Source organism: Phaseolus vulgaris, chromosome 6, assembly GCF_051622355.1.
Source record: "Phaseolus vulgaris cultivar YP4 chromosome 6, ASM5162235v1, whole genome shotgun sequence".
In the NCBI taxonomy this organism is placed as follows: Eukaryota; Viridiplantae; Streptophyta; class Magnoliopsida; order Fabales; family Fabaceae; genus Phaseolus; species Phaseolus vulgaris.
Genome location: NC_143503.1, coordinates 27992942 through 28015013, shown reverse-complemented (window position 1 = coordinate 28015013; position 22072 = coordinate 27992942). Strand labels below are relative to the sequence as shown.

The following is a 22072-nucleotide window of genomic DNA, read 5'->3' as shown; positions in this document are numbered from 1 at the left end:
GACTCGTTTTCTCAACGGATCGGAGCGATCCGACGATCCAGGGGTTGGATCGGCGATCCATGGGCCTCTGCGATCCATGACGCGGCCCAAAAAACCCTAATTTTTAAAAAAACCTAAAACCCCTAATTTTAGTTCAGAAACCCTAATCCCAAAACGCAACCCTAATTTTTGAAGAACCTGTGCCTCTATCGCGCCGTTTGGTCGCCGTCCACGCTACCTGTCGTCGCCGCCGTCGTCCACGCTACCTGTCGTCGTCGCCGCCGCCGTCGATCGTGCCTTCGTCATTTGCCTTCGCCATTCGCGTCGCACTGCCTCCGCCACGACCGTCGCACTGTCGCACTGCCTCTGCCACGACCGTCGCACAGTCGCACTGTGCGATCTGCTCTGCTCCGCCACTGTCCATTTGTTCTGCTCCGCCTCTGTTCAGACGCAATTTTCTTTGTTCCGCCACTGTTCATGGGTTATAAGTTATAACTTATAATGGCAAGTGGAAGAACTGATCCAGCTTGGAAACATTGTGTTTCTGTTGATGGAACAACAAGAAAATTAAAATGTAAGTATTGTGAAAAGGTTTTGACAGGAGGGGTTTACAGATTAAAGCACCATCTAGCAGGAACTTCAAAGGATGTGGGAGCTTGTGTATCGGTGCCGGAAGATGTTAAAAAATCAATGTTGGATACTGTTCATAATCTGCAACAGAGTTTGTTAAGGAAATCAATCTCTATAGAAGAGTGTAATATTGGACATACAGAAGAAAGTTCTAGAAAAAGATCAAGTGGAGAAGAGACTGGGGACTCATCAAATATCTTTAAAAGAAAGGGAACTCAAAGTACAATTAATTCAATTTTCAAGAAGAATGAGAGAGAGGATGGATGTCAAGAGATGGCTAGGTTTTTCTACAATAATGCAATTCCTTTTAATGTAGCAAACAGTGAGGAATTTAAGAGGATGGTTGAGTTAATTGGTAGACATGGTCCCGGATTAAAGTCACCATCATATCATGAAATAAGAGTGAAGTATTTGAAGCAAGAGGTTGAGAACACAAAGCACATTGTAGAAGAACATAAACTTGTTTGGAAAAAAACTGGATGTACAATAATGACAGATGGATGGACGGATAGGAAGAGGAGGACTATACTTAATTTTTTGGTAAATAGTCCAAGAGGAACTGTCTTTTTGAAATCTATTGATGCATCTGACATATGCAAGACCGCTGATAAAATCTTCAAAATGATAGATGATATTGTTGAAGAGGTGGGGGAAGAAAATGTCATCCAAGTTGTAACAGATAATGCAGCAAGTTATAAAGCAGCTGGGGAGTTGTTAATGCAAAAGAGGAAAAAGTTGTATTGGACCCCTTGTGCAGCTCATTGCATTGATATGATGTTAGAAGATTTTGAAAAGAAAATACCACTCCATCACGACACAATCGTCAATGGTAAGAAAATTACAACTTACATTTACTCAAGAACTGGTCTTATCTCCTTGTTGCACAAATATAGTGATGGAAAAGATTTGATAAGACCAGCCAATACTCGTTTTGCCACCTCTTATCTGACTTTAGGATGCTTGAATGATAATAAAGGATCACTTATTAAGATGTTCACATCCTCGGAGTGGCAATCCAGTCAATTTGCAAAAACTAAAGATGGAGGGTTGGTAGAAAATTTGATATTGGACAAGGGATTTTGGAAAAACATTTTAAATTGTTTGAGGGGTGCTCTTCCCCTTATTAAAGTGTTGCGCATGGTTGATTCACATGAGAAACCAGCCATGGGATTTATTTATGAAGAGATGGATATTGCAAAAGAGAAGATACAAAATCTCTTCAATGGAGTTAGTAAAAGGTAATTTACCTATATTTGATTTCTCAATTAGATATATAGACTTGTTTTGGAGATTAATTTATTTATTTTTATCTTATCTAGCTACACTCCCATTTGGGAAATCATTGATCATCGATGGGACAACCAATTGCATAGGCCGTTGCATGCTGCAGGCTATTATCTTAATCCCATGTTACACTATCATCCTGACTTTAAAGTTGATTATGAGGTGAAACGTGGACTGTATGAATGTTTGGAGAGGTTGGTGGGAGATCTTGATGTGATGGGTAAAGTTGATCTTCAATTAGAGAGTTTCAATACCAAGTCTGGATTGTATGGTACTCCATTAGCTCAACTTGGACTCAAGACCAAAACTCCATCACAATGGTGGGAATCATATGGTGATCAACATCCAGAACTACAAAGATTTGCAATTAGAGTATTGAGTTTGACTTGTAGTTCATCTGGCTGTGAGCGTAATTGGAGTGCTTTTGAAAGGGTAAGAATTTAAATTATTGAAAGTGATTTCATAATTATTTTTTAGATGATCATATGATGTGTTAACTAGTTTTATAATTATTTAGGTCCACACCAAGAAAAGAAATCGTTTACACCAAAGGACTATGAATGATGTGGTGTTTGTGATGACTAATTCAAGATTGACGAAGAAGAAAGATGTTAGAAAAACAAAAGAATATACTATTGATGATCTTTCTTCTGATGATGAATGGACTGTGGAGGAAAATGAAACATTATATGGTTTAGATGAAGACATATTACTTGAAGTTGGAGAAGATGATGCTAGTAGAAGAGCAACAAATGATTTGGAGGTTCCTCCAATTGATGATGATTTGGAAGTTCCTCCGATTGATGATAATGAAAAAGAAGATCTTTTGGAGGACCAAGATGATTATCCTATGATTAGTGTGAATGATTTAATTGGATAGTTTATTTGTATTAAACATTATGTTGAATCTACTTTTAATTATGTTATGTATTTGGACCATTTAGTTATGTTATATATTTGAACCATTTCATGAATTATGAGTCTATTTTTAATTATCTTATGTATAGTAACTCGGATAGTAACTCTTCCGAGTCGAGTTACGATCCCCGAGTTACAATCTTTTTTTCCCTCTCCGATCCGCTTACGAGTTACGATTTTAACAACATTGGTGAGTGGTATTTGGAATCATAGGAATTGTGTGTCCTTTGATAGGGGGGTGGTAGATGCGCTCGAAGTATTCGCCTTGGTACAGGTACAGGTTTGGTCGTGGATTTATGCAAAGTCTCATTGTGTTTCCTTCGGGTACTCTAATTGGGTTTTGAACCCAGTGGATTGTATGAGGATGATAATTTAATGTTTTCCTATAGTTAGTTTGGTTGTTCCTTAGATATTCAGGTAGGTGTTTCGTGGTAGGAGTGTGGTAAGGTGTTTTGTTCTTTATTTATAAGGGTTGAACCACCCCTGAAGTGGTTCCCATTTATTTATTTTTTATTACCGATAAAAAAAAAATCATTGTGTGGTGCCTTACATCTGAATCTTTTATTTATTTTTTATCTTTTTATCATATATTTTGCATAAGTAATATTATTCTACGTTTTTAAGTGTGATGTTAGGCTTTTTTTTCAACACAGATAAATATGATATTTTTTTCTACAAAATATGTATGAAGTTTTATATTTTAATTATTTTACATTCTCACTTTCATTATTGTAAATATATTAAATAATTACTAATTACACATTTTTATCCTTTAACTGTTTTTTCTGCTTTTTTTTAAACTTCAGTTTAATCCTATAAGTTTTTGAAAAAATAATAATTCATTTCATCTATTAGTTTATAACGTGGCTAATAAGAAAAAAAACAATTTTTATACATGTTTGTATATACATAATTGATAGAAACATAAGATTCTATCGCCTATGTGTCCATGTTTTCTATGTGATGATAAAATACAATTAATTTGTACAATTATTATTGCAATTAAAAATAACCATTAAATATAAAAAATGAAAACTATGATATATTATTTTTTGTTTTCTTATCTGCCTATAAAAATATTTCTTAAACTGAATGAATATGTATGTTTTTTTTATTTGTCTCGGTTTTTATTTTTGTAAACAAATATACATATGTACTGTTAAAATGGGTTTACTTAACTTTTTGTCCATATTTTGAACGTCAAAAAATCAAATTGCTATATTGAGTTTTAAAAAATTCATAGTTTTTTTTTTAAATTATTCAATCTGATCTCTTATGTTAAATTAATTTCAACAACGTGAAATTGACGATAACTTGACACATTATCAAATTCTCCCTAATTTCACATTCGAGGTGTATGGAGTGAGAATAGTTATTTTTTTGCAATTTTAATTCTCAAGTCAAAATATGTCATCGAGAATGTTAAATTTTCAACAAATTTCTCTATGTAAGCCCAAAGAAGATTCAAACAAATAAAATTGCTATTTTGTTAGTTATTAAAACAAAAAAAAAGGAGGCGAAAAAGTTAAAATTATGTTCTACCACCCCACCATTTTGGATTTGTAAGAAAAAGTAAAGTATAAGATTCAAAGAAGTCACTACACTTCTTCGCTATGATACTGTTAAGAAAAAGTTAATAGTCCTTTTTTGAATGACTACAACTATCTATGTTTCATCCAGTTAAATACTTATAGAGATAAATACTAATTACTTATCAAAGTTGTTAAGCATCAACAGTTTTACTTGCAATTTACGTTAAAATACTTAGCATTACTTTTTAAATTAATTTTACTTAAGAAAATATTTCTTAATAAATTTAGAAATATACATTTATACCGGGAGGATCCAGACGACCGACATTATGGCATGGGACTCGGTCATTGGACCGACCGATCTCACAAACTCAATTACGCTTAAGTAGAGTTATTGAGACTAATCAACAATAAAAAACTATGTAATGTATTTCTAAACTTGACCCAAGTTTTCTAGTCCGGCCTAATGAGAAAGGTCTACTAAAATAATATAAATAAGATAGATATCAAGATTCAGGTACATCGTCATATACGGTGTCTGACAATCAAGTATCGAATACTAACTGACTTGAATGTCATAGTATTTTTTATAAGTACCATTCGAGTTTGGGTTACGAGAAGACTGAAAGGTAAAACGAGTAGAGAAGATGAATGAGCTAGTTTTGAGAGAAAGTAATATACTATCCGACCCACTAAGGAAGAGTTTTAAATAGTTTTCATTTTTAATATAAAAACACCAAACAAAGTCAAAACTTGATAGAATTTTTTTTTTAAGTGATCATCATATTTCATTATTTTATCCTCTTTAATTTATAAAATGAACTTGAAAAGGAAATTTGAGTTCTTGATGTTCATAACAATTCTATTAAATATTTTTCTTGCAAGTCGACTACCAAAGACGACATCGTCTTAGATTTAATCACATAATTAATGTTCTAAGTTTAATCATAAGATTAAGCTTAATCATCCTTGCCTAATAAGGTTCTAGTGCCTTTTGCAGACACAACTACCTATTAATTTCAACCATACATTACCTTAACTGTTTCAATTCTTTTATTTAAAAAATATCAATGTATAAATATTTCTATGTTATATACACATCTCTTTTATAATAGATTTCATTATTCACAACCTTATTATACATTTTGTACAATTATACTTTTCTACGGCTTTACATAACAATTATTTTTTAAATATGGATTATTATAAATGTGAGATTGATGCACAAGGTTTGAGGAAGGAGAGTGGCAGTAGTTTGCAGAGGTATATGTATTAAATATTACAAATAAAGTTAGAGGAGAATAATAAGGGTTTTAACAAGTAATTTTTTTTTTTTATAAAAAATTACAAGAACACAGATTTATTTTTTATAATAATCTATGATGATTTTATTAGTAAATTTTTTTATTTTTAATTCAATCTTATAATCAGTTTGTAATACGAAAATTATATTTTTTAATATATTATAATTTGATCTTATTTATATTTAATGTAAAAATTGAAAAATGAGAATTATACTCTATTTATATATTATAAATCAATTTTTTATTTTTAACTGTTATGAAAAAAATAAAATAAAATATGTATAGATAGTTTAATTAGAGATGAATAACAATAAAAAAAATTAAAATATATTTTTATTGTGATACTATTTTAATAAGCGAATTTATGTTTAACTAAATATCACTAAATCAACTTGATAAAAATTATGTTTTAATTTTTTAATATATATATATATATATATATATATATATATATATATATACTATAATAATATAATTTAATTTTTTTAATCGATATAAGACAATAGTTATTATCAATTTTAAACTGTTAAAAATGTAAATATTAATTTATGAAACATTCATAACATTTGACGGGTGTAAAGAATAAATTTTTGTCTCAATAAGATTAAATTAAAATTTTAACCATAAAAATTCCAAATATAAAAATAAATTGAAGTACTAAGAAAAGGTAAAATAAAAATATATAATATAATGAAAAATAAATAATATTATTTAGAATTCTAAAAGTGATAAACAAAAGAACAAAACAAAATTTGAAAAAAAACCCTGTAAACAAAATTGAATGTTATATTTTTTAATATTTTTAATACAAGTATTTGTAGGATATTTTATTGGACTAAGGCGGCTAGAAGATTTTTCTGTTTAACCTTTTTAATTTGTTATTTATTATTTAAAATTAAATTAAGATTTTGATTTTTATCAGTGATTACATTTTCTAAACTATATTAAAAGCATTTATTTATTGTAAATTTTAGTTTTTTGTAATGTAATGTGAAGAAAAAAAAAAACTCTCAGAGAGTTCGGAACTTGGGCAGACAGAAGAAAGGAGACTGGGTTAGGTGTAGTAGAAGTGGAGCGACTGAACCCAGCCGCTCAGACACATCACAGTCCAATGGACCCTCTGCTTCTGCTCTCACCGCGCTTCAAATAAATTTTTCTTTCTTTTCTCACTACCCTAAACCCCTCACACTCTCACTCTCTCACTCTCTCACTATCCTCTTCTCATTCCCCGATTCATTCACTTCTCAAGATTCTTGTCATCATCGGCGACGAAACGACACATGTTTCGGCGGTGATCTTTCCGTTAATGCATGTAACGAAATATAGCCAATAAAACTAATTGCATCCTGATAAACTATTTTCAATTCCTTTTCTTCAATTTGTTCCTATCGCGAAGATGCAAGGGTTTACGCCAACTACAGATTTGAAAGAACTTCAGTCCACCATGCGAGCCATCGAACACGCTTGCACTTCCATTCAGGTTCCAATCATTCTCTCCCGCTGTAATCCCCGCTCTTTTTTTTTTGAAGTGGAGAAGACGAGAATGCATAGTTAAGAACACGGAACTCAGTTTCCCTAGTTTTGAGATTGAGAATCTAAATACTAAATTCTGAAAAAATCCGTTTCACGTTTAGTTGTTCACCTTGGTTCTGATTATAAAACTAGTTTGAGTATCTGATATGTACTTTGACGTCAGTTGTTATTCCTGCGATTCTTGTCGTATGTAATGAAAGATCGGCGAAGTGGAATTTAATTAGTCTTGATTATTCTGATGAGTGTTTTATTTGTTTTGTTCAGAGTAGAAGGTAAAAATAGCATGATCACATTCATGCATAAAAGAATCCAATATTATGTTATATACACTTATATGGTAGTATATTTACTTTTTTTTTTAAAAATTTCTCTCTAAATTTTTTTGGAAGAAGGCAGATGTTAAACTGATGAACATTGCAAGTGTATTACTACTTCTTCGTAGTTCCACTATTTTTTCTTGAAAATGATATTTCTTTAACACTCTCACTTCATTCATGTGGATGCAGTGAAGGAATAAAGTTTATGCAATCATTTTATTTGAAGTATGAACACATAGACATGCAAATACATATACATATGTAGTCATTATGCTTTTATTTTCAGATGCATATCAATCCAGGAGCTTCTGAGGCAGTTATTTTGTCATTAGGCCAGTCTTCTCAGCCATACAAGACTTGCCAATTCATTCTTGGTGAGTTTACATGCGTGACAAACAAAATATCCGCCTTTTTAATAAGTCTTTTATATCTTTATGGGTTTGAGAAAGGTTCACTTTGTTATACCATTAATTTCTAATTTGAATATGAAGGAATATCCATAAGTCTACAATATATCGGTTTCTTGTTGGATATCCAAGGCATATTTTCTTTGAGAAATTACATTACCTTTGATTGAGCTACTTCAATACACCCAAGAAGTATTCAAGACATTTGAGATCTTTGATCTAAAAGTGATTGCATAAATGCTTCTTTAACTAAGAAATTTTAGTCGCAACATTCCCTGTAATGACTTTGTCATCATACACATTTCTCAGGAGAGGTAAGACAAAGGAAGATTGAATGATCTACTTCACTATGTTTTAGTGCAAAAATCTGTGCAATGTTGGTAATTTTTCCAACCCAAGCAGGTGGAGATTGTTTCAAACCATATAGAGACTGACATAATTTACAAACTAAATTGAGGAATGCTTTTATTTATTGTTGTATCATGTCTTTATTATTAAAGGATATCAAATATCCTTCATTTATTGTATTGATACCATTTTTTCAATATAAATAAAACATCTAGGTTGTCTTAGAAACACATTCTTTCAACTCAATATCTCTTATCTTTCCTATAGTTTAACAACTCCAATGATGAATTGGTACATTAGCACCAAGTAATAAGGTATGAACAGTTTCAGCTAAACATCTTTTTTTTTTTCTTATTCTTTTATTTTTGCTATACCAATTTATTGAGGTGTATGAGGATATATAGATTGATGTAAAATGTCATGTGAACTTAAAAGAGTAGAAAAGTTAGAGAAGTATTCTTTGGCATTATCACTACTCAAGATTTTGATAACTTTGCTAAACTAGTGTTTTATTTCATTAAGGAAAGACAAAAAGACACCAATTTACATAGATCTTTCTTGAAATAAACCCACTATGAGAATAGTCGTTGATAAATGTACCAAAAATATTGAAAGATTTTTTTTTATTTGGACTTAGATCCTAAATGCCTGAATGAGTTGTGGAAAAAACAAAGTTACATCTTGTTTCAATTCTTTTCGGAAAAGGTCTAACATGTTTCCCTAATTGACACGACTCACTCTAAGACTTAAAGTTTGCTGATCTCAAGAACCATTTTTTTCAATTTTGATATGTGTGGATAACCTAAGCAATCATGTGAAAGTTTAGGAGATGAATATGCAAAAATAAGACATAAAAGGTCTAGTTCCAAGATAGTATAGTCTTCTAGATTCACGTCTTTCACCAATCAGTCAATCTGTACCATGCTCTTGTATGTCACAAGAATTGGTATCAAAGGTTTGTTAACAATCTAATGATTTTATTAATTGACTCAGAAAAATTAGGTTAAAAGGGCAAGTACGGACAAGAAGAACAAAGTTTAGGTTCAAAGAGGGTGAAAGGGAGGATTGATGAACTCCTTGGGAAACAACTTTGGACTCTTTTGGTAAAAATAATAAATCGAGGAACTCTAGGAAAAGAAATAGAAGAAAACAAGAGAATATTACTAGAATTGTGACTAGAAGCACCTAAATAATGAAGTATGAGAAATGCAAGCTGATAAAAACTAGGTTGGGTGGAAGGTTACACATGGCTTTTGGATTTTAACTTTAAATATTTATGATATTCTTCATCATAAACCTTTAGTTCCATCTTCTCACATTTGGAGACATTAGTTGTCATGAACATCAAGTTTTCCTACTCTAGTTTTCTATTGTGTTGTGACAATCAAAGGAACATTGCTTTGAGTCACAAACCTGTTCTGCAGTCCAGAACAAAGCCTATTGAACTGATTCACAATCAAGTTCTCAACAAGTCACTTGTTGTCTCTAATATGCTAGTCCAAGCTCAGGTTGCTCATATCTTGATCAAGGTCTTGTGAAGACTTGCTTAAGTTTTATCATAGACAAACTTGGGGTTTTGAGTTGCTCACAAGCCCGAGGTTGTGGGGGAGTAGTAGAGTTCTGCTCTTTTGCTTTGTAGCTGATTGATTATCTGCCACATGAGCATAGTGGTTAGTTAATTCTGTTTGGCTTCTGCTGCATCAACATGGTTAGTTACTATAGTTAGCTGATATTTGTAAGTTGTTTCGCTTCTGCCGCATCAACATAGTTAGACTATCTTGTTCTATTTTCTTTAACTATGTAAATTGATCGCATATCTTGTGAGATTAGGATATGGAATATGAACAAAGTTCTTAGGAACTCTCTCTCCCTTAGCTTATTAGTTTTCTTCAATACTGTAATGGTTTTGTATGTGCAGAAAATTCCCAGGTGGCAACTGCAAGGTTTCAGGCGGCTGCGGCAATCCGAGAAGCAGCTATTAGAGAATGGGTTTTTCTCAGTGCTGATGTCAAGAGAAACTTGATCAGGTCTTCTATAATCTCAATTCCACTAACTTTTGTGTTGTTTTTGATATTTACATCACAAGTGGCCTTGTTCACATAGTTTACAATTAAACATCTTTTTGATGTACCTAATAGTAGTTTTTCCATTCATTACCAAAAAATGGTTACCATTGACAGCATTACTCTTGTGAAGCCTCTCAATCTAACCCAAAGGTAAAAAATGGGTTGAGTTGTGTATCCATGAGTTATCTTTGGTGAGAAATAAACCTTCTTGGTTTGGGTCAATCCCAAACACATTCATCACATCCCAACTGGCCCAAGCCAAACCAGATTTTTTTTGGTTTAAGTATTAATTTTTCCTAAAGAGACCCAACTCATTTATTGGTTTGGAACAAGATTTTCCATATACCCAATCTGCAGCCACCCTTCTCCTTCTGCATGTGTTGTGCTGGTGCATATTCTCCATGCCATGAATAATGTAGAGATTCAGACATCATGTTTAACAAAAATCTTGTGGTTAAGAGAAGCTATGACGAGAAAAATAAAATAAGAAGAGGCACGGACTTTCAAGAATTTGGATTATGCCCATGAACTGCAAAATTGAATGAAATACAAAGCACACTAAAAAGAAGTACAAAATCTAAAATTAAAATCAAAAGGCTTATCAAGACTATAGGTGTAAAACATAACCGAAGTATGTGGACCACTTTAAATGATACTTGATTTTTTTCCTGCATCATAAAAAAGGAAAACATTGTTGCGCCATTTGTTTTTAAAGTTTGCTTATCAATCCACCTAAATGTGGTGCATGGAACTATGTATGTGTTATGAAATACAATGTTTTAGCTTCAAGTAGTATGGTTGTTCCTAAATCCTTGCCTCAAGAGCTGGGAGCCAAATATCTATAATGTGTCTTTTGTTCGATAGTTACAACACAACTTTCTTTCAGACTCAGTCATGCTGATGCTTCTATTTGATCTTTAGTTACTGATTGTCTAAAGAAAACTTAGATCCAAATAAAAAATATAAAATGTAAATCTGAAAAAAAATACTGATTCAATTATTGCTTTTTTGATTTCTCAAAGTGAGAGATGTAAATGAGATAATACAATCATGAAGCTGATGTGGGACAAAACTCAACAGAAATAACTACTTTGCCGATGTGGACTAAACTCAACAATATGTAGCATAAATAACCACTTTGCTAATGTGACAAATGCCACTCAGTTTTACAAAACAGAAGTTTTATTCTTTTACTCTAATGTCTGATTCCTCTTTCAATATCTGTTGCAGTTTTTGTCTATGCTATATCATGCAACATGCTAGTTCTCCTGATAGCTATGTTCAAGCAAAGGTAGCATCTGTGGCTAGTCAGTTGATGAAAAGGGGTTGGTAAGTAGTGCATTCTATTTTTAATTTTAGTTTTATTAGGAGATTAGGAGATTAAATGAATATGTAATCTGCATATACAATCTTGTGTCATCCATAACTATATTTATAAACTGGATTCTTTTTGTTACAAACTTTTAGCATGTCTGTATCTTACTTTAATGACGATTCAAATTCACATTGAACTGAATGGTTATCTTTGTTGGAGGGAAATCCTACATGTTGTCATAGAATTTAATTCACCAGTGTTATATGGGAGTGAGGGCAGATGATGTAGAGAATTTTTCAAATTGCCGTATTATTAAAAAATCTTGCGTTGCAGATACAGCTTTAGTACATGAATAGAAATTATTTACATTCAGAGATTGTTATTGAAATTCTTGTTGACTTCCAATAAACATTAATGACTTAAAAAAATTATAAAATTACCGAATAAATAAAATTATATGAATGCATTATTATTTATCTATCAAATGAATGAAAAAGCTTTGTTTATAGATAAGTAAACCCAAAACCCTCCAAATGTTTATAGACTGAGGCTTTTGAAAATTTTAAAAGCTCTTGCTCACTTGACATTTGAATCAGAATAGTCAATGTCAACCATGCCTGATTAACTGAGGGGCTAGCTAAGAAACAAACTTGACATCTCATTCTTGCTTAAAAGGATTAACTAATTCCATACTAAACACCATAAATTGTTTTGGTATTTTGAAAATATAATATAAGATTGTTGAGATCATATCCAGGCTGCAGAGCTTATCAGGGACAAGGAAGCAATTCCCCCAAACTATTTTTTGAAGTTTTATATATATGCATTTGAAAAGTTTGGGGAAACATAAATATTTACGCACATACACATGCATACATACATTATGAGAGTCAAATTTAAACAAGAAAACTGAATAGTAATATATAGATGGCCAAGTTTTAATGTAATGTGACTACTCTAAAAAGTTTCACCACCAACGAAATTTTTCAGTGAAGCATAACAAATTTCAGATGGATAAAGGTGTTATCCTTTTTTTTAATATCCAAGGATATTTGTTTCCAATCTAGGAGGGGGAAGATAGAGATATTAGAGTCATGGTATGCATTTTACTTAACAAGATGATAGTTGAATGAATTCTTTTGATATTGTTTACCCAAGCATTTCACCCACTAAACTATTAAGGAGGAAGAACCAAACACTTAAATAATCCATTAAGTATTGTTATTAGACTAAGTTCAAACCAGTCAGTTCAACTGGTTAAATTAGCACCCGCAATTCAAGTATGGATGCTGCTTAAAAGGAAATGCAGTATGTGCTAGAAGCAAGATTGTGAAAGTCATATTGCAGTGTTGAAACTGGGGAGGGGGTGTATGATCATTGGATTGCATACATGTGTGCATAGAAAAGTATATATGTGTGTGTATAAATAATAATCTCTAATTCGCAACTATATATATATATATATATTTAAACTTAAAAGATTCAACTCATACTGTACATAAGTTTTAGACATTACATAAAACATTAAAAAATAAGTATATAAAAGGCATGAGAGAAGAGGGTACCATAGAGGGTTGGCTATTAAGGTAGAAGAGTTGGGAGAGCTAGATCGAGGGTTGTGCAACAACATTTAGGGAATCCAGCATTAAAAAGCAGTTTTCTTAGATGGTTTGTGGGACCCGACTTGGTTTGTTTGCTCCTGAAAATATGTTTTCTGTAGTCATGATCCCACAATTGAATGCTTCTATTAGAGTATACTTACTCAGCAAAAATACTTTGTTGGACAGCCCTCTACTACAGAAAAGTATTTCTGTGTTGCTGAGTAACTATACTTTAATAGCTTATAAGTGAGCATACAACACATTCAATGCCTTTTCTGCTAGATACACGATTTGTGGGGTAAGCAAAAAAGAGTTGGATTGAATGATCCGTGTTGGAGTGTGATTTTCACAACATTGGGAAGAACCGATCCTTGTAATCCGTTCTTTAGATATCGACTTTGCTAAAACTATGAACACACTTTTAGTTAGTTATACATAATTAATATTTGATTTAGAGACATATCCTGCATTGCACTTGTTCTAATTGAAGATTTGTAGTATTTTTTTTTTCTATTTTGAGCTTATATTATAGCAAGTTTTGTTGTGTATTTTTTTTAGAAGAAAAAGATTATTATATTCTTGCAAATCAGTATTGTTAAGGTTTTGTGGTTATGGTTTCATTTGTCTTATAGTTTGTTGGTAAATGTTTTCTGTAGGCTTGAGTTTATCCCTGGAGAGAAGGTGGTTTTTTTTTATCAGGTGCTGACATATTTTGTTTCTGTTTATAATTGCTTTCAGCTTTTTTTGCTCTCAATATTGCACTTTTTGCCTGTCTGCTGCTTTTTTCTTAATTTTACTCATTTTTGTGGTCTTAAAATGAATAATTTTGTCACAATTCTAATTATATGCGTAAATGTATCAGTGGGCTGTTCAAACTTCTCTGAATTGATTACACTGATGACTGAACTACTGAAGTAAATTTGAGTGGCTAGTTTGTGTGTTTTTAGTTGGACAGAAAGTTTTTGTTGGGTTGCTTGGTATGAGATTGTATTATAATTATAGAAATAAGGAGCTGATCTATATAATCAGAAATATTATTATAATTATAGGAATAAGGAGTTGATCCTATGTAATTAGGAATATCTAGATTATATAATATATATTATTAGGAACTTTTTTATTTACTCCTGTATTATAGCGTATTATATCTTTGTTAATATATATTGTATCAATTTCTTTTTCTCGATATAAATAAAACATCTGTGCAGTTTTAGAAACACATGGTTTCAGTTCAATGTTTCTCTCTTTGCTAGAGTTTAACATGGTATCTAAAGCCTTTTTCAAAATTGTGTTGACTTGATAGATCCTTTGTCTTTGGAATTTCTTTTTGTGAACCTCACTCTGAGGCTCACTTTCATTGTTTCAGTGCCCTCTCCTTAGATTTTTATATTTTTCCTCCAGCTTTTAAAAAAAATAAAATCTTCTAACACCTCATCAACCTCCAAAACAAGTTCTCCTATCTTTTCTAACCATACTGTTAGTCCTGAGAAGATAGGCAAGTCTAAATGTTCCACTTTCCATTGTTGAGTCACTTGTTGCTCCTACATTCTTGATTGATCCATCTTTAGCAACATTTGAAGACTTTATTAAAAGGTGTGCGACACACTAGTTCACTAGTAACATTGCTTCGGTAGCATACAAAGGTAATTAATCTACTTGTCTATCTGAATCACCTTCCTTGGTCTTTGGGTTATTGACATTGGTGCAACTAATATCTGGTAATCGTTCTCTTTTCTCCTCCTTTACTAAAGGTGACAACTTGCCTTTTAAAATTGCGGTTAATGGTTCACAAACACAAGCTTCTAGAATTGGTACTACACAACCCCTCATCTTCCTTACTATTATCTCTGTTGTTTATGTCCCTAATTGCCCTTTTAATTTATTGTCTCTTACTTGATTGACCCAATCTTGTGATATTCCAGTACGAGTCCATCTTTGACAAATAATAATATAGTGGAGGCTCTGTCTAATCCTTTCTCGACGCGATCTCCCATACTAGATCTGATTCTATCTAAAAATGATTGGTCTATTGATTGCTATTTGAAAAGGTACACATTGTACCTGTAACCCCTTTTCCCACTATACAAACCTTAGTTATCATACACCTTCCCCCATACAATATACTTGTTTGTCCTCATTATCCTCTACTCCTATTCCTAAGTCTCTAGGTGAAGCTTTATCTCACTCAGTGGCAAAAAACGATTATTGATGAGATGTGTGCCCTTCAAAGTAATGGTACCTGGGAATGATTCCTCTTTTGGCAAATCAATTATTGGGTGTTGATTGTTGTATACTTTCAAAATAGAACCTGATGATAACATAATCATTGTAAATCTTGATTGGTTGCTAAAGGACACACAAAAATCTATAGCCGAGATCAAGGTTGTCAAACTCGCGAGTCTACGTAGACTCGACTCGTAGACTCGTAAGAGTCTACTTTCAACCTGCAACCCGCGACCATCGCAACCACCGCATGAACCACCTGCAACCCGCGAACGCTCCGTTCTATCGACCACCGCACTCCACAGAAGAAGACGCATTCCACATAAGACACAAACCCAACATTTTAAAAAAGAGTTGGGCCATACAACCCATCCCAAACCCAACATTACACCAGAATATTGGCCTAGGCCACCCTACCTACAATGAACCAACAACCTCCTTCGTTATTGTGTGCTACCGTTGTCGCTGCTATTGCTGTTGTTGCCGCAGACGGCAAGCTCACCCACCCTATCGACATTGGACCAACAACCTCTTTCATTATGTATTGTTGATATTTCAAGTTTTGAACTTGCAATTTCTAGTTTTTAATTTGTTTTTGTTTCTATTTGAATTTCTACACATGATATTATTATTTATTATTATTAATTATGATTGTCTTTCATTATCTTTGCATTACAATTATATTTTTGGATTTTTTAAATTATCTATATTTTTGTTTATATTATGCATATGTATATATTGTATTTTTTTTATCTTTGATGTGTCCGCCATAACTCATTATGACTTCCGATATATTTTCATAAAGGGATTTTGGGTCTCTCCGATATTTCTAATATCGATAAAACTGCTAACGTTATTCTTTGCCTTACCTTTTTTGTATTTTCTATTCTACTTAACTTTAAGACATGACATGCAAGTCTGACAGTTTTATGTATTGCAGGTGAACAAGGCTATTGTGGGTGCTCATGGCATAGACATGCAGTTTGCTGGATTAAAATTCCTTGAATCATTGGTATTGGATTTTTTACAATTGAGAAATTTTACCCATTTCTTCGTTTTGCTTTGGCTTTAAATGTGTTGTTTTAGTTTTTTTTATTTAATTCAATATCTATAGCTATCAGAATTTTCTCCATCTACTTCAAGTGCTATGGGCCTTCCAAGGGAATTTCATGAGCAGTGTAGGAGGTCACTTGAACGGGAGTACCTGAAGGTCTTTCTGATTTTTAATATTTATTTTTACTTTTCTTTTATCAAGTTAATTAATTTTCATTAGAATATGAATAAATTCCTGAATTGGTACCCACTCTTTTATATTGTAGACATTCTACTGTTGGACACAAGAAGCCGCTTCAAGTGTCACAAACCAGATTATTGAATCTGACTCTGCTGTACCTGAGGTTAAAGTTTGCACTGCTGCACTGGATCTCATGCTTCAAATCCTGAATTGGGATTTTCGTAGCAATACCAGTGACACAAAAACAAATGTAAATGTCTTCTCTGCTGGAGTTAGACAGGATGGGGATTCTCTCAAAAGGTCTGAATGTCACGTAGTGCAGGTACTTATTTAACAATGTACAATCATTTGATTGAACTAAACATCACACTCTACACATTGGTCACCATTGCACATTAAACAGGAAACATCAGGATTAGTTCATAACTAGAAATTTAGACTGTAAATCTCCCTTCAATTGGCCTTCATTCTGTTTTTTTTATGCTAATATGCAGCCTGGTTCTGACTGGCGTGATGTGTTAATTTTAAGCGGTCATGTTGGATGGCTTTTGAGTTTATATGCAGCATTAAGGATGAAATTTTCTTATGAAGGATACTGGATTGACTGCCCTGTTGCAGTGTCTGCTCGAAAGCTAGTTGTACAATTTTGTTCTTTAACAGGACCTGTATTTCTTTCTGGTATAAGTATTACTTGTCTTCCTTTATGCGTACCGTATGTTCATTTTCTTAGAGTTACAATCTTCAAGTTGATAAGTATTTTGCCTATCTTAGGGGGGATTTGATAGAGATGTCAACCTGATTTCATTGATAGTAAGCTCATTCTTGATAATTTGTTTGATTATATACAAATTGGTCCTCCACAAACTTTATCATTTCCCGGAGATATCTTCTGAAAAGCATGGAATGAGATTACAGTGATGATAATGGTTTTTGAAGTGCATGTTGCTTTAAAATCTTCATTACAACCTTTGCAGTTCTTCCTTCATTATAAAATTTTTCAAAACTGTTTCTCGCACAGTTGTACCGCTAGATTTTACTGGATTACTAAAGCCTTAGGGACATGTTTCTGTCACCATTACAACCCCTGTCCCCTAAAATATATAAGTTTTTGGAAATGCTTTATTTGAATTTCTTTGACATTGTTTATTCTGGGATTTAGATGATAGAAAAATGCATGAGCAACATCTTCTGCAGCTCCTATCTGGGATAATAGAGTGGGTAGATCCTCCTGATGCCGTTGCAAAAGCTATTGAAAATGGGAAAAGTGACAGGTTTGGAGGATATTCATCTGCATAATGCACTTTTGAATTCAGTTAGCTGCCTGTACATATCCACCCGTACAGTTTTTATATGTATTTAACCCTCAAATTGATGTTGGTTTCATTCAGTGAGATGCTTGATGGCTGTCGAGCATTATTGGCCATTGCAAATGTAACAACTCCCCATGATTTTGACAGTTTGCTAAAATCTATGAGGTCATAGTTATCATGGTTTGATATTTTAGTATGGGTGTTTGTCGATGTTGATCATAATGAATGTTGAAATAAACTAACGTGAATAAACATTTTGTTTTGATACTTTAGGCCAATGGGTACTCTTACCTTTTTGTCAATGTTGATGTCTGAGGTTATTAAAGTCCTCATGACTGGTAACGCAGAAGAGGAGACTTGGAGCTGGGAAGCACGTGATGTTTTATTAGATACTTGGACTGCCATTCTAACGGTATACATTTGAATAAATTATTTGAAACAATTACCTTGTTTCCTCTAACTTTAATAACATTTTTTTCAATGTAAAATTAAAATTAGGAAACTTGTTTAGTTCAGGTCATTACTCTGACTATATTTATTTCTCTTTCCAGCCAATGAATACAATCAATGTGAATGCTTTGCTTCCGTCTGAAGGGATAAAAGCTGCTGCCAATCTCTTCAGCTTTATTGTAGAGTGTGAGCTAAGATGTAAAACCTATATGCAAATGTCTACAATGCTGTCTTTTTCTGTCATAAAATTGTATTACTTACTTTCTTTTTCTTCACGTACTATCTTATGTTAATGTGACTTTTCTTTTTATTTAGTGGCCTCTGCAACAGCATTTAATGATGAGGGCGATCCAGACTATCTTCATGCTTCTGTATCTGGTAAGAAACCAAGATTATAAAACTTGGACATGCTAGTATTATGTTGTAATATATTTTCTTGTTGTATTGTCTTTGCTGTTGCTGGATTTTCTTTAAGCTACTTGAGAAAAATACAAAAGAGTAGAGAATGAATTTGAGAGAGTGAATTTCCATCATTTAGGATCTCATATTTATAATAACTTTGGATACATAATATACAATGTATGAGAGGGAAGATAAGAGAATATGAAAAGATATATCTAGGAACTAGGTGCAACACAAAGCACACAAGAACTTTATAATAAATTATATTTCAGACTATTTATTCTAACACTCTCAAACTGGATCATACAAATTGTATTTGCCAAGATTGGAACAAATAAAAATTCAATCCGAGGTCCTCTTAAGGATTTTGTTAATACATCTGTTAGTTGATAATTTATTTCGAAAATTCAGTGTAGATTTCCTTGGACAACAACCTTTCTCAAATAAAATATCCTCTTATGGAACAGTAGATTGGAAGCAATATAGAGAGCAACTTGGTTATCACAATACATTTTCATTGGCTAAATCTCACAAAAATCTAATTTTTTGGAGGACTGTTTTACTATAAGCTCACAAGTGAGGGATGCCATTGCCCTATACTTAGCTTCAACAAATGATAAAAAAACAATATTTTGTTTCTTGCTTTTCCAAGAGATAATCTTTCCTCCGAAGAAAACACAATATCCTGTAGTAGAGAGTCTGTGCACAGGGGAACCAACCCAATTAGCATCAGAATATCCAAAGATTTGGGTATTCCCTTTAACTTCATAAAGTAGTCCTTGTCTTGGAGCCTCTTTGAGATAACTTAGAATATGGATGATAACATTCCAATGATCAATACAAGGATTTTGCATGAATTGACTCACAAAACCAATTGCAAAAGATAGATCTGGTCTAGTAATAGTGAGATAAATAAGTTTTTTCCAACCAGCCTTCTATTTCTTTCTGGATTAGAGAAAGCTTCTCCCTGGTCTACCATTCATTTCCAATTTCGATCCATAGAACAATACACTGTTTAACAATCTCTTTTAGGATGTCAAGTGCATATTTCCTTTGAGAGATTACAACTTCTTCCTTTGAATGGGCTACCCCTATGCCTAAATAATATTTGAGACTTCCAAGATCCTTGGTCTGAAAATGATTGCATAGATGTTCCTTTAACTGAGATATTCTAGCAACATCATTCCCTATAATGACTATATATATCATCAACATACATTATATTATGTACACATTTTCCAAGGGAGGTGTGACAATAGAAAACAGAATGGTCTGCCTCACTGCACTTCAGCCCAAAGGATTGAATAATGTGGCTGAACTTTCCAAACCAAGCACGTGAAAATTGCTTGAGACCAATGAGAGAGTGATACAACTTACAAACCAAACCAGACTCCCCCTGAGCACCAAACCCAGGTGATTGCTCCATGTAGACTTCCTTTTTTAGACCACTATTCACAAAAACATTTTTAATATGTAATTGATGAAGGGGCAAATGACGAATGGTTATGATGGCAAGGAAAAGTCTGACAATAGTCATTTTGGCCACAAGAGAAAAAAATATCATTCTAGTCAAGCCCATAGATCTGAGTAATTCTTTAGTCGCCAATTTAGCTTTAAGGCTATCAACTTCACCATTAGGTCCAACCTTAATGGCATAGATCCAATGACAACCTGCTTTCTTCTTCCCAGAAGGAAAATGAACTAATTCCCATTTTTTGTTATACTCAAGAGCTTGCAATTCTATAGTCATGGTTTTTTGCCATCTAGGATGATCAAAGTGCTTCTTTCACATTTTTTGGAATAGTAATCGAAGAGATAGGAATAGGGTGAGGGTTTCGGGTAGAGTGAGTACCTTTGCGAATGCAATGGGCCAACTTGGGTCATGATGATAAGGAGCCGTGGTATCAAGTGAAGATTGAGAAGAACCTGCTGAAGAGGACTTACCTTTGGGCACTAGACTATCCATTTGGTTCCTGCGTTGATTGGTAATTAGAGGTGGTGACGGTGGTTCAGGAGGATTGTGTATGGTATTTTCGGTGTCAGCAACAAACGGAATGAAAAACTCAACTAAAGCCACATATAAGACATGTTGGATAGACCTAGAATCCTGTGTAGGAGGGAAGAAGGGAGTTGGTTCAAAATAGGTGACATTGACAGACATGTAGTACTTCTTGGTCTCGGGAGAGTAACATCGATACTCTTTTTGAAGTCGAGAATAGCCCAAGAAGACACATTTGATAGCTTTAGCTGAAAGTATCTAGACATATCATGGACAAAAACATACACAACTGCAAACACGTGGAGAGATGTGAAAGAGAGGTTCTTTTTGGAAATAATATGGAGTAGGGAACTTTATTTTAAATTGAAGACATTTTGTTAAATGATAAAACAGATAGTTAGGATAGTATCACCCCAATAATGAATAAGCATATTTGCACCAAGCAATAAGGTTCGAACAATTTCAACCAAGTGTCTATTTTTCTTTTCTGCTATACCATTTTGTTGAAGACTAGTGGACTTATGCAAAATGACGTGTGAACTTAAGAGTTTAGATAAATCATAGAAAAAAATTATTCTTTGGCATTATCGCTTTGTAAGATTTTGATTACTTTTCCAAGTTGATTTATGATTTCATTAAAGAAAGACATAAAAATAGACAAAAGTTCAGAATGATCTTTCATTAAATAAATCCAAGTACACCTAAAAAACTCATCAATGAAAGTAGCAAAATATCTAAAACCAAAAGATGACACATGACTTGGTCCCCAAATATCAGAATGCATGATAGAAAAAGCAGAGTTACATCTAGATTGAGAATGCTTAGGAAAAGAAAACCTAACATGCTTTCCTAATTGACATGATTCATATTCTAAAGTTACTATTAAGTTGAGGAACCATCTTTTTTAATTTTGACAAATGAGGATGACTTAAGTGTTCATGTAGCAATTTAGGAGATGAGGATGCAACACAAGATACATATGAGCTAGTACCAAAGTAGTACAGACCTCTAGATTCATGTCTTTCACCAATCATCCGACCCATACCATGTTCCTTTATAACAAAGGAGTTGACATCAAAGATTACTTAACAATTCAATGATTTTGTTAATTGATTTAAAGAAATAAGACTAAAGGCACGAGCAAGAACAAAAATAACAAATTTTAAGTTTAAGGGAGAAAAGGAAACTTGACCAATTCCTTGGGAAGCTACTTTAGGTCC

The 22072-nt window shown here is 32.9% G+C and overlaps 2 protein-coding genes across 5 annotated transcripts in view; both read left to right on the top strand.

The window, feature by feature from the left end:
* Positions 1-480: 480 nt before the first annotated feature.
* On the top strand, positions 481-2773 carry LOC137833515 (uncharacterized). Its single transcript, XM_068641859.2, has 3 exons — positions 481-1847; positions 1929-2325; positions 2411-2773. The coding sequence occupies exons 1-3, from the start codon at positions 481-483 to the stop codon at positions 2771-2773; spliced, it is 2127 nt and encodes a 708-aa protein (XP_068497960.2).
* Positions 2774-6622: 3849 nt separating this feature from the next.
* Positions 6623-22072, top strand: part of LOC137831830 (exportin-4 protein) — a 30758-nt gene continuing 15308 nt past the window's right edge. For 3 of the 4 annotated variants that reach the window (XR_011084484.2, XR_011084487.2, XM_068639674.2), the window contains exons 1-14: positions 6623-7127; positions 7784-7871; positions 10171-10279; positions 11549-11647; positions 13891-13933; positions 16398-16469; positions 16572-16667; positions 16777-17013; positions 17186-17369; positions 17851-17962; positions 18080-18166; positions 18275-18413; positions 18553-18649; positions 18767-18829. Coding sequence is in view for 2 of the 4 variants with exons in the window: in XM_068639674.2 (XP_068495775.2) it covers positions 7044-7127; positions 7784-7871; positions 10171-10279; positions 11549-11647; positions 13891-13933; positions 16398-16469; positions 16572-16667; positions 16777-17013; positions 17186-17369; positions 17851-17962; positions 18080-18166; positions 18275-18413; positions 18553-18649; positions 18767-18829 (1510 nt within the window). In the remaining 2 variants the exon portion in view is untranslated. The remainder of the gene's footprint in view (positions 7128-7783; positions 7872-10170; positions 10280-11548; positions 11648-13890; positions 13934-16397; positions 16470-16571; positions 16668-16776; positions 17014-17185; positions 17370-17850; positions 17963-18079; positions 18167-18274; positions 18414-18552; positions 18650-18766; positions 18830-22072) is intronic. The other variant, XM_068639677.2, reaches the window with a different exon arrangement.

Excerpts from the sequence above, each read along its gene's own strand:
- LOC137833515 (XM_068641859.2), top strand. The coding sequence starts at position 481 with ATGGCAAGTGGAAGAACTGATCCAGCTTGGAAACATTGTGTTTCTGTT. Across the intron at positions 1,848-1,928 it reads TTCAATGGAGTTAGTAAAAG|CTACACTCCCATTTGGGAAA; the intron begins GTAATTTACCTA and ends TATCTTATCTAG. Across the intron at positions 2,326-2,410 it reads ATTGGAGTGCTTTTGAAAGG|GTCCACACCAAGAAAAGAAA; the intron begins GTAAGAATTTAA and ends ATAATTATTTAG.